At 38.7% G+C, this 13,389-nt stretch overlaps 1 protein-coding gene across 1 annotated transcript; it reads left to right on the top strand.

Annotated features, from left to right (window-relative positions):
* The first annotated feature begins 2,664 nt into the window (after nt 1-2,664).
* On the top strand, nt 2,665-3,281 carry LOC140974859 (uncharacterized). Its single transcript, XM_073438344.1, has 2 exons — nt 2,665-2,842; nt 2,992-3,281. Exons 1-2 carry the CDS (start codon nt 2,665-2,667, stop codon nt 3,279-3,281), a joined length of 468 nt encoding a protein of 155 aa, XP_073294445.1.
* Nucleotides 3,282-13,389: the final 10,108 nt, after the last annotated feature.

Raw genomic sequence — 13,389 nt, 5'->3', positions numbered from 1 at the left:
TTTTTTGTTCTTCAATGGTTGGAGAAAACACTCACTTCTCAAAGAAAAATCCTCGTATTTTTCTAGTGCAAAATATGAGGGGATCTACCTAGTTGGTGGTGGGCTTTATTTTAGAGCAAGGAGTGCTCTTTGGAAGCTTGTAGAAGTTCTTGCCATACAAGAGCTAAGGTGTTTACACCTTAGTTGGGGCCATCATCAAGCTCAAGAGGTTGATAGGTATTTTTCTAAACACACTATGTATGAAATTTTGTTGTTTTTGTATTTGCTACACATTAAATCAAGGTGGCCGAAAATTTCTTATGAAAAATAAAAATTTTAAACTTCCGTTGCGCTTCCGGTCACCGTAACCGATCCCCTTTCAAGTGGTATCAGAGCTATGGTTACAATTTTGGTGTAGCAAATACATAATATTATGTTGAGGTCAATTTCTAACCGTATGAGACAATCAAAGCAATTTTTCGAAGGCCGGTTTTTGGGGCGGTTTTGGGCAGCAAGTTGCTGCCCATTTCGGGCAGCTTGGGCTGCCCATTTCGGGCAGCAAGGGCAGCCCAAGGGCCTGCCCGAACGCCCCACTTTTAAAATAAAAAAAAAATTATTTTTGTCGCCGGAATCCGGCGACGGAACTCCGGCGACGGTGATGACGACTAGGGTTTTCAAAATGTGTTTTGAAATATCAAAGTGTCATGGGCCTTGAGTTGTTGGGCCATTGAATGGCTAACACATTTGTGAAATTTAAATGGGCCAAAATATTTTTGGTGAAAGATAGGTTGTTGAGAGTGTTGCGAAAGTTTAAATCTTCTTTGGGATGGACAATTTCTGATATAAAGGGGATTAGCCCTACTGTTTGCATGCATAAAATCTTGATGAATGAGTCCTATTCCCCCTATGTTGATCATCAGAGGAGGCTTAATCCGGCCCTGAAAGAGGTTGTGAGCTGAGGTATTAAAATTGTTAAATGTTGGGGTTATTTATGATATATTTGACAGTTCTTGGGTTTAACCAGTACAAGTAGTGCCTAAGAAAGGGGGTATAACTGTGGTAAGAAATGAGAATAACGAATTGATTTCAACTCGTCCAGTGACTGGTTGGCGAGTGTGAATAGATTACAGGAGATTGAATGATATCACTAGGAAAGATCACTTCCCACTCTCCTTTATTGACCAGATGCTTGATAGAGTAAGTGGTTATCATTATTATTGCTTTCTAGATGGTTATTCAGGTTACAATCAAATTGTCATAGCACCGGAGGATCAAGAGAAGACTACCTTCACTTGCCCATACAGTACATTTGCCTTTAGGAGAATGCCATTTGGTCTTTGCAATGCACCTGCTACGTTTCAGAGGTGTATGATAGCCATATTTTCTGACATGGTGGAGGAAATAATGGAGGTTTTCATGGATGATATATATGTCTTTGGTTCATCATTTGATCATTGTTTGCAGAAGTTAACTCTTGTTTTGCAGAGATGTCGGGAGAAGAATTTAGTATTGAATTGGGAGAAATGTCACTTCATGGTGCAAGAAGGTATTGTGCTTGGGCATAAGATTTCAGCTAGAGGAATAGAAGTGGACAGAGCCAAAGTTGTGGCAATTGAAAATCTCCCACCGCTAAAGAATGTGAAAGGGATCAGAAGTTTCTTGGGACATGCCGGGTTCTATCGTCGTTATATTAAAGATTTCTCTAAAATTAATAGACATTTATGTAATTTGTTAGAGAAAGATTCTACATTTATTTTTGACGATGATTGTTTGCCGGCGTTTAACAGGATCAAGACAGCACTAATTTCTGCACCCATCATGATAGTGCCTGATTGGAAGGAGCCCTTTGAGCTCATGTGCGAAATGGGAGTAGCATTGGGACAAAGGCGAGACAAGATGTTCAAGGCTATATACTATGTAAGTCGTACACTTAATGTAGCCCAACAAAATTACACAACTACAGAGATAGAGATGCTAGCAGTGGTGTTTGCATTCGATAAGTTCAGAACATATTTCATTGGCACCAAGGTAACTGTTTTTACTGACCATGCAGCTCTTCGTTACTTGTTTGCCAAAAAAGATGCAAAGTCCAGGTTGATACGATGGATACTCCTACTTCATGAATTTGACTTTGATGTCAAAGATAAGAAAGGTTGTGAGAACCAGGTGGTAGATCACTTGTCATGCCTGGAGCTGGAAGAAAGAACTGAAGGTGGAGTTATCAATGAGTCGTTCCCAGACGAACAACTTTACAAGGTAAATGTCACACATCCTTGGTTTGCAGATATAGATAATTTTCTGGCTGCAGGTGAATTACCACCAGATTTAACTTATCATCAAAAAAATAAATTTCTTCATGATGCCAAGTTTTATCTGTGGGATGATCCATTTGTGTTCAAGAGATGAGCTGATCAGATAATTAGACGATGAATAGCAGAGGAAGAAGCAGGTACGATTCTAGAGCAGTGCCATTCCTCACCCTACGGTGGACACTTTGGAGCATCTAGAACAGCAGCTAAGGTATTACAGTCAGGTTTCTATTGGCTTAATCTATTTAAAGACAGTTATACTTTAGTCAAATCATGTGATAAATGCCAAAGAGTTGGCAATATTTCTAGATGACACGAGTTACCACTAACAAATATTTTGGAGGTGGAACTTTTTGATGTCTGGGGTATTGATTTTATGGGTCCATTCCCATCCTCTTTTGGTCAATCTTATAATTTACTTGTTGTTGACTATGTCTCTAAATGGGTGGAAGCAATTGCCACCAGTGCTAATGATGCTCGATTTGTTGTTAAGTTTGTCCACAGGAACATCTTTACAAGATTTGGAATGCCTAGAGCCATAATCAGTGACGAAGGTACACATTTCTGTAACAAAATTTTTAACTCATTGTTGGCTAAGTATGATGTGAAGCACAGGGTGACACTGGCATACAACCCGCAAGCTAATGGACAAGCAGAAATATCCAACTGGGAGATCAAGCGGATATTAGAAAAAACAGTGCAGAAATATCCAACCGGGAGATCAAGCAGATATTAGAAAAAACAGTGAAGACAAACCAGAAGGATTGGGTGATTAAACTAGACGATGCGTTATGGGCGTACAGGAATGCATACAAGACACCTATCGGGATGTCACCTTATAGGTTAGTCTTTGGAACAGCGTGCCATCTACCTTGGGAACTGGAGCACAAAGCATTTTGGGCTGTGAAAAAGCTGAATTTTGATATGGGAGCATCTGGCGAGCAACGACTGGTGCAGTTGAACGAGATGGAGGAATTCAGGAATGATGCATAGGAGAATGCAAAGATATACGAAGAAAAGACCAAGAAATGCCATGACCGACAGATTCTTCAACGAGACTTCGAACCAAGACAACATGTGTTATTGTTCAATTCTCGACTGAGGTTGTTCCCTAGTAATTTAAAATCACGATGGTCTGGACCATTCACAGTAGAAACAGTATATCCACATGGGGCAATTGAGTTGAAATGCAACAATGGTCAAACATTCAAAGTAAATGGTCAGAGGGTCAAGCATTACTTTGGAAATGAAGTGAGACACATGTACAATATTCCACTTTGAGAACCAAAGTAGAAAGGAGTAAGTCAGGCTGAAGACTATAAACCAAGCGTTGTGTTGGAGGCAACCCACAATCATCTTTAGCAGTCGTTTTGTTTACGTTTTTTCATTTAAATTTTTTATTAATTTAATTTAATTTTCGTTATTCAAGTATTGATTTGTTTCATTTTATGTTGCAGATATTTAAAAAAAAAAAAAGAGGAAAAAATTAAAAATTTTGGACAGAGGAGACGGCGCATATGCGCGATTTATTTCGCGCACATGCACGAGACAGAGCTCGGAACGGCAGAAGATGTAGCGCATATGCGCAAGAGAGAGGCGCGCATATGCGCGATGTAACAGGGCATATTACATTCGTGGCAGTGACTTTGGCACATATGTGCCATTTAAGGGCGCGCATATGCGCTAGTTACCAAGGCGAAAAGATATGGGCAGAGACCTGCGTGCATATGCGCCGGTTTAGGGCGCGCATATGCGTGCGACCTGATTTTTTTAAAAAAAAGAGACAGACCGAAACCCTTCTTCAGAAATAAGCACCAGCAGCCTCCCCTCTCAGAACACCTCACCAGCCGCGCTCTCTGTGAAGCACCGACCGCCTCCGCCCCTCACCTCTCCGACAGCTGAACACCAAGCTTCAACCACACTCCGATTTACCGTCACTTTCTGGTATGAGTAAGGGCATTATCTCAATTTTGTTCAATCCTACGTCATATTTAGAAGTGGTGTTCGATCTATTTGGGGGCGTTTGATATCGTCAAGTGGGTACTTCAAATTGTTCAAAAGTATTTTGTGACTGTGTTGTACGTTGTGTTGCTAATCGTATTTGTTGGTGTGGTGAGATCGTATTTGCACTGCTACTCGATTATTTGAATTCAGTGTGTGGTTCTGAGCATTGGCATAATTGTATCCCATGGCGCCCAAAAAAAAATCAAAAAAGGGTGCCTCTTCCTCTTTAAGTTTTGATTCTCATAGGTTCTAGAATGAGGAGGCCCAACAAGTATATGATAGCTCTATGACAAGATCCATAATCCCACAACGGGGATTCGATTTGTCAGTTCCACGTGGTGTTATAATAGAGGAACTGGAACGCCGAGGATGGATTGAATTTGCACAACACCTTTTGGATGACGTGATCTCGGTTGTCCGAGAATTCTATGCCAATCTCCTATACGTCATGATGATTCTAATGTTTTTGTGAGAGGGAAATTGGTATCGTTTGACTGTCAAACGATCAATACGATATATCAGATGCCCAGCTACGACCATGACGAGTACGGTGAATTTCTCGAAACGGGTGTTGATTATACAGAGGTCATCCGGACCATATGTCAAGAAGGCGCCACCTGGAAAATGAGCTCGAGCGGTCCTATTTCTCTAAAGAAATCTAACATGGGCTCCAATGCAAGTGTGTGGACATCTTTCGTAGGCGGATCCTCCCGTCCTCGCATTATTACGATGTGACAAAAGACAAAGCTGCATTGGTATATGCTATTTTGATGGGAAAATCGGTTGATTTGGGAAAAATCATCTATGGTTCGATTATGAGAGCAGGCGCAGTGTTAGCCACATTTGCTCTTCCTTATCCTCATATCGTTACAGAGCTATGCTGACAGGTCGGCGTATCATGGGCCCCTGATGAACCAGTGCTAAAGCCGAAGGTCCCAATTGTTGCTTTCTTTAGAGCCGCTTCCTATGTTCCCCATGAGTTTCCGGACGAAGAAGAGATCCCACAGCCACAGCCACCACCACAACCACCACCACCACCACCTGCAGCAGCCAGACAGCGCAGGGGAGAGAGATTTCAGCGGCTAGAAAATGAGATGCAGGACCAGAGGAGGTTACTAGTTGAGCAGTATCCGATGTTTCTTCATCCACCGGTATGGGATATATGATGGACTTCACTTTCTGGGATATATGATGGACTTCACTTCCGTGCTTGCTTGACGATTTCCACCTATAGGTTCAGAGGATCTGATGTTTCCCCAGCCACCGGTATGGCCACCCCAGTATCCAGGACCTCCTCCACAGGCCCCACCCCAGCACATGGATGAGGATGACGACGATGGTGACGGCGAGCACTGACACTCGTCTTGGGAGGTATGCTTGTTCCGTTCTTTCCTGTTTATACAATGAGGGCAATGCATACTGTAAGTTTGGAGGGGTCAATTTGCTTGCATCTTGATTATTTGAGTTATTAATTCGTTACTAGTTATTTCGTAGGAGTTTATTATTTAAAAAAAATCATTTATTTATTTATTGCTTGCTAGATTTGTTAGGAAGATTCATGGATACGTCATCGTGTGACCGATGATGAAAATGAAATCGTGGTTGTAATGCATATATGTGTTTCATAATAACTTGGGAGTCACAAATATTCTTGCACGGTCATGTTTGTTGATACTATCAATGCTTAGAAATAATTTACATACTTGTGATGGTAAATACAAAATAGAGATCAGAATTTTAGTATTTCTCACATGACTTTAACTGGCACTTTTGCAAACATATAAATGACCTAAGCAATCTTTCTCAATATATTTGGGCCTGTTTCATTGTTATTATCATTCGTTAGCCCATTGAGCCTCGAGTAGATTGAGATGCTTGATTTTTTCTTTGTGCACCTATCTCATAATCATTTTTATTGAAAAAGTCATGTGATTGGTTTATATGAGTTGACTAATGGATTGACGGAAATCTAAAAATTGCTTGAACACTTTTCGAGGCGAAATATGGATAATATGTGACATAGCAATGATTTAGGCAATCTTTGGAACCGTTTGAGCCTACCAAATCAACATGAACTATCCCTAGTGTCCCACTTTGAGCCTACTAAAAATAAAGTGGTGTGTGTGTCAATGACATACAATTAGCCCCCACTTGTATCTATTCTACATCCCACAACAACTACCTAATGAAGCTTATACACTTATTGTCCTACCTAAATTTTGAGATAAATAAGTTCATTGGTGTTGGAATGATTCAAATACTCCTTGAAAAGAAAAAGAAAAAAATTGAATGTACATAAAAGAGTTCAAAAAGAGACAAAAAGAAGAAAAAACAATGAAAAGAACGAATCAAAAGTGGTGAAAAAAGAAAAATTTGAGAAATGAAGGATATGAATGAGAAGAAAACAATAAGTGGGTGGTGAATGAAAAGAGAATGAAAATGAGTGAAATTGAGGAAGTTCAAATATTTCTCTCTAATTTTGATCTCCATACCTTTATTGTAGCCATGAGCCGTAGCCTAACGTTACAAGCCTACAAGACCTATTAACCTTTTCACATTTGTCCAATTTACTAGTGGAGAAAACTTGTTCAAATCAAGCTTATGGATACCTGAGAAACATGGTTAACGAGTATAGACTTTAATCATTTGCATACAAGAATCTCATTGTGTGACTTCATCTTTGGTATACCCGTGTTGAATATCTTATGAGCCAAATATTCATCAATAAAGTCCTTCGTGATCTGTGTAAGTAATTGTGTATTTTAATGAAGTGTGGGTTGAACCGAGCTGAAGATTTCTTGAGTTTATAAGGCAAATAAGTGTTGTGAATCTATTTGAGCATTCGATGAGATAAATAAACATTAACGTATCACACACGCATATGACTCTCGTGTAATTGTGAATCAAATGAAAATATATAAGTTGGAAGCCAATATCACTTTTGCATAACCATGGCTTTAGTTGTTAACGTTATTTCTTTCGTGAATCTTATTTTTATTGTTATTTTTGCTCGGGACTAGCAAAAGTTTAAGTTTGGGGGGATTTAATAAGTTCATTTTGTGCACATAAATTATCTTTATAATTCATATAGATTGCTAGTTTTCTTGGACGGAATTATGCGTTTTTTGTTATTTTTGGTGTGATTGCAGGAATATAGGTAAGGCTACTACATGGGTTGAAAAGGAGCGAAAATGGCGCCTAGAAGAAAAACATGCGCTAAGCCTGACTCTGAAGGCAGTGAGACCCGCGCATACGTGAGTCAGAGGCACGCATATGCGCGGGAGATACACCGAAGACAAGGAAAATACAGCAAGACTCGTGCATATGTGCTGGACGTGCGCGCGCGTAAGAATTCCAGCAACAAAACAGAGAACCTCGCGCATATGCGCCGGACATGGGCGCGCATATGCGTAAATGAAGAAAAAGGTTGCAGCACCACCTGAGGACTCTGCGCATATGCGGGAAGCAAGGTCGCGCATATGCGCGCGACGTGATTCTAGAATTTTTAGGTTTCGTCGTGGGCTTATAAAAAAGAAGGATAATTAATATTCAAGGACAGCCGACACAAGAGAAATCAAGGAGCGAAAAAGTGGATGCCAACGGACGACGAAAAGCGAAGAACGGAGATAGAAGACGCTGAATCCGAACACGGAGATGCACTTTCATCTCTCGTCAACAAGTTTTTAATTCGGTTCTTTAATTTTTCATTTTTATTGATTACAAACATGTTTTGTATTGATTTAAATTCGAGTATGAACTAATTTTATTTTCTAGAGATTGACGTAGTCGGTGTCGAATCTATGTTATTGACGTTTTGAATTTTCATTGAATTAATTCATCGTGTTTATTCGTGATTTCTTGTCTTTAATGCTTTTGGATTACTGGCCATAATTCGATTGATCAAATAATTGAAATCTAACACTCGAGAGAGGGGATTGAAATTAGGACAGGAGAAATCACGTCTTCAGATGTTTATAACGTGCAAAAGACGTATAACTCTTGTGAATCTGTAAAAAAAACCTTGTTTGCATTTATTATTTGTTACATGATTTTGAATAGACATATTAAAATCAATAATAGGTAATACAGTTCTATTTATCACTTGAAAAAAGGAATAAGAAAATTGCGAGTTCTTTGTTAATAAACATGGTACAATTTAATAATATGTTAGTCAATTTTAATTTAGCATAGGGGAGACCAGACGAAATCATATCTCTAGATTGACTTGCTCACTGAATTTCGACTGTGTGCTAAGAAATACAGGATTCGTTATTTTCGTTAACTTGATTATAAACCATATCATTGATTTTTCTAAATAAAGTTGAACTATGTCAAATATGGTACTTAATATACAGTTTTAAATAATTACTCCTCGTGGGATCGATATATGTACTCATACTTGTACTAAAACTTGACACCGTACACTTGCGGTAGTGAAAATACGCAACAGGCTCTTAAGCTTTTCTTTTCTACAGCCACCATTTCAATCCCTCCCTTGTTAATTCTTGAAGCACACGTCCATTTCTTCAAGAAAATAGTGCCACAATTCGTCCCGGAACGGCCCTCGCATCTTTTCGCTTCGGTATCGTCGTTTTGTGAGTTTTAAATCATCAAGGCATGTATTTTCTTTCGTTGTTGCATTGATCTTGTCATAGTATATGTTTTGATGTTTATTATGTGTAAAAATCCATGTATGTTATGCAAGACTATGAGCAAAAACATTTGGATCGATTTTGAAACGATTTTTAAATCTTAAAAACCGAGTTTGCTGTCATTTTGATTACTGTGAATTTTTGGTTGATTTTCTGGAAAAACTTAACATATAAAATGTAGTACTTATTGATACCTTCGATTTGACAGTAGATTCATAATTTTTGGACAAGGAACGAATGAGTTATGTTCATTTTTGTATGACCGCTCAAGCTTCGATGTTTTGAAAAATGTCCCTCATGTTTTCTTTAGTTTATTTTGTTGCAGGCTTTGTTGGGAATTGTTGAGTGGTCATTGCTGCATTTAGGTGTGTCGAGTGGGGTGATCATACGAGTTTTGGTTTGGCGTTTCGGGTTAGTAAGGGTAAGGATGCATTAGAAGTCATAGGGAAACTTGTGTGGAGATTTTGGTGGAATTCGCGTAGGGTTAGAGCCGCAGCGCTGTGCAAGGAGCGCTACAGCGCTGCAGCTTTGATGGCGGCGCTGCAGGGTGGCACCTAGGCACTGGACAGGCGCTGCAGCGCTGGTTCTGGTATTTTTTGGGCTTCGAGTTTAGGTGCTATCGCTTCCTTTGGGTACTATTACGCTGTTACGTCCTAGCATAGTGAGGGTTAGATTAGATGTTATGAAGTTTGATTGGAGAACGTTGAACTATGGTTTAAGCGAGGTCCGTGTCTTTCTTTGCTTGGGAAATTTCTCACTTCATGTCAAGGTTGTTTCGGGGTTCGAGTCATGAGTTAGTATGTTGACTAAAAGTGGTCAAGTCCCGAGGGGTCTAGAAGGTCATAAGTTATTTAATTACTTCGGTGGTGAGTTATTTTGGTACGGTTAAGTTATGAAATTTTAAGTTAATTGAATAATGTACTAGTATGCATGTGCAGCAATAGCCCCAAGAGAGATCCAATGAATCTGTGAGAACTCGGAAATTTCGACCCGAGAAATTTCGACCCGAAGCAAATCAAGTAAGTAAATTGAACTTGAAAATTTACTTAAAATAAGCTCATCAATTTTAGTTTCAACTAAACAACTTGAATATCCACTTAGATTTTCAACAAATTTAACTCAAGAAAGTAGCCTCTACGCTCGGGGAATAGTTCATTGGGATGCCAAGCTGCAAATAACCATATCCATCGAAGAATTTTCACGAGAGGAGTGAAACCCCAGCTCAAGGACGCGAACCTTTAGCTCGAAGAAGCTCAACCAAGCTTGTCCTAACAAGACCAAAAAGGGAGCTAAAAGTTAAGCTAAAGGTTTGAACAAATTAAATATGCAAGAAAAGACTTTTAAGTAAACCCATAAAGGAAGCTAAGGGATTAAGCTAAAGGTTAGGACAAATTCATGGTGTAAGAAATGACCATTGAAATGATCAAGGTGGCTCTTGGGGATGCTAGACAAAGGGCACATCAAAAAGCTCCCAAAAAAAAAAGCTCTCATATTTTCGGCCTCACCCCTTCACCATACTCTCCATATTTTCGACCTCCCCTCACCCTTCCCAAGTCACGGCCAAGATCAAGAAAGAAAAAATAGGTCTTGTTCGTGCAGTTCGGAGTTACAATATTGCGTCAAAGTACTGCCCGATCAACGACAACAGTTGTTAGAATCACGCCGAAGTACTGCCGAATTTTTGCAAGGAAGCTTCGTTAAAGAATGGTAAGTGGGCTTTTGTTACTTATTTTTGTTGTATTTTAAACCATGATACAAATAACGTGACATGCATGTTGGTGTGTCCTTATTTTCAAAAAATCGGTATATTTTATTTTAAAATTTCGATCGATCTTATGTTCTCTTCTGTGCTTCGAATTTCTTGATTCCGCTGTGTCAGTATGAAAACTCTGAAATCTGAATATCTGAAAAGCTCTGTCTGTTACTTCTAAATTCTGTTTGCACTGTTATGATTTGAAATTGAAATGGGACGAGAATTGTAGTTCTGTTCTGGCCCCCATTGGTGGGTATAAAACCATGTTCTGTTCTGGCCCCCATTGGTGGGTATAAAACCATGTTATGGCCTCACCCCTTAGAGGACTAACATATTGGGGACAATTTGACCATGGAAATGAGATGAGTAACAGTGTTTTGTCTGAAATGATCTGAATTGTTTTGTTCTGAATCCTTTGATAAGTTCAGTCCCTTATTCGATTCGTTTCCGTTTTGTCAAGTTAAGAATATTAGTCTTGAAAGTATGTTAAAAAAAATATTAAAGAATTAAGTTCTATATGTATTTTGGAATCGATCGACCCCCTCTTGCTGAGTGTTTCTCAAAACACTCACCCCTTACAAATTTCAGATAAGAATGAAGAGCAAGTGAATGAGGAGGAACAAGAGGCTTTATGGGGCTGGTGAGCGATGAACAAGATCAAGAGACCATTTGTTTCCTTTGTTTAGTTTTCTGCATTTTGCAACTCCGATGTAATTTATTTCATTTTCATTGTAAGACAATACTTTATTTATGAAAAAGACTGGTTTGATTTGATACGAGGCTTTATTGTTTTCAATGTAATTGCTAAACAATGCCGGATGTCACCGATGCTTCGGACTCGGGGCGTGACAGAATCCGCAACGCCATGTAATTATGTTCGACGTGGAAAAGAAAATGTTTATGTTTTTTAGGTATACGAAATGTCTTGTAACCAAATATGAACGGGTTTGGAAGTTGGTGTACGTGGCCGAGGACCTCTCCACCACAGTAAAGCATGACCGAGTTTAGATCAAGATTGGAAAGCGGTAAAGCATGACCAAGGACCAATCCACCCGGTAAAACACGACCGAGGATCTCATGTATGTGGTAGTGGACATCCCTGCCATCCCAGTACTGTGGTTTAGTCTGATCAGGCGCATTTATGTATGGGTAACTTGCTTTGAAACATATATCTACGCAAAATGATTATGTTATGTACAATCAAGTATGTATGATGCAAGTACGTTAATGAAAATAAAGGAGTTTATGAGTTGATTCCATATGATGGAAGAAGTGGGAGTTAGCATGATTGCTAAATAAGGAAGGAGAGTGGAACTGCCTGTTTTGTGAAGGAGTTCACTAAAACTGGCAGCTGCCCAATATGGTAAGTGAAAATTTGGATCTTCGAAATTTTCGATTTTCATTATATGAACAAGATTTGTATCATTGGTACATCGGCGCTCTCGAATCGTCGATCGGGGTTATAATGAGTTCGGAATCATTTTTTTGGTGAATTTTGAATTTACTAATTAAATGATTGTGCTAGTAGTGGTGACTACTAACATGCACAAATTCCTATAAATATTCTAGAGGAGTCTAGAATTAAATTAAACAAGGAGTTAGTTTATAAATTAAATAATTGTTATTTAATTTAATATACATATACATGTATATATTTTATATGGTGATATAAAATATGTGTATATGATATTATTATGTCATGTATTATTAAATGTTAATAAATACATTATTTATTAATTAAATGGGAGTTTAAATATAATGAAATTAATAGTCCTTGTGAGAGAGGGACTCCTAATTAGATTAGGAATCTCACTCTATAAATACACCATAAGAAGGCATAATTCAATAGAGATTTTATTCCATAAAATCCACAAAATTCCTTCCCCAATTGCATACACATGTCTCGGCCATCATCTTGAAATTTGGAAGAAAATTTTTGGCCAAAAGCAAATTAGATTTTCTTAATTATGGATTAAGAATCTATAATATTTGTTAATGATTCATTAAGATTTAATTAACATAAAAACCATGATTTTGATTCATGGAGCTCTCGGTCATACTTTAAAAAGATTTGGGAAAATTTCGGCCATGTGATCCCTTCTTCCACCGCCGCACCGCTTCGTCTCTGGATTTTGGAAATTCAGAGGCTCCAGTCTCAACAAAGAAATCGTTTGGAATTTCTAGTGCAAACCAAGCGAGGAACACAGTCTTCGATCGTGGACCTAATTAGGTGATCAAAGGAGGCAAGCCGTTCGTAGGGAATTAAAAGAAGCACTACATCCGCATAAACACCGGAATAGTTTGGAGTCCAGCGTAATAAACGCAAAGGTATAATTCTAAACGCCCTATGTATGTTTTGAACACACGACACCCAAGAACAAAATTTTTAAACTTCCGCTGCGTCTTGTGTGTAAGAATACGATGTCCCAACAACTTGCTTATTCACAAAACTCAAAACTAGTTCTCAGCTGATCTTCTCGGCTATTTATAGGCTTTGCTCTCAACAGTAAAATTGAATACATTTAAATGTCATATATCCGTTGATTTGTCCTGACTAGAAACGTCATCATTTTTCTGACAATTGTACATTGTGGCATTCTGATATGCGGTGCTTCCACTACAAGTTGCAGTCTGCTCTTTTGCAAATTGTCGCTTGTTGGCTACGCTCCTTAACTAATGACGTGTCAAGCTG

The sequence above is a fragment of the Primulina huaijiensis genome, chromosome 4, assembly GCF_012295235.1.
Source record: "Primulina huaijiensis isolate GDHJ02 chromosome 4, ASM1229523v2, whole genome shotgun sequence".
NCBI classification, from domain to species: Eukaryota; Viridiplantae; Streptophyta; class Magnoliopsida; order Lamiales; family Gesneriaceae; genus Primulina; species Primulina huaijiensis.
This window is presented reverse-complemented; position numbering and strand designations above follow the sequence as displayed.

Bases quoted from the DNA above. Each gene is read 5' to 3' on its own strand.
- LOC140974859 (XM_073438344.1), top strand. From the start codon at position 2,665: ATGGGTCCATTCCCATCCTCTTTTGGTCAATCTTATAATTTACTTGTT. The intron at 2,843-2,991 runs GTACACATTTCT...AAAACAGTGCAG, and splicing joins AGCCATAATCAGTGACGAAG to AAATATCCAACCGGGAGATC.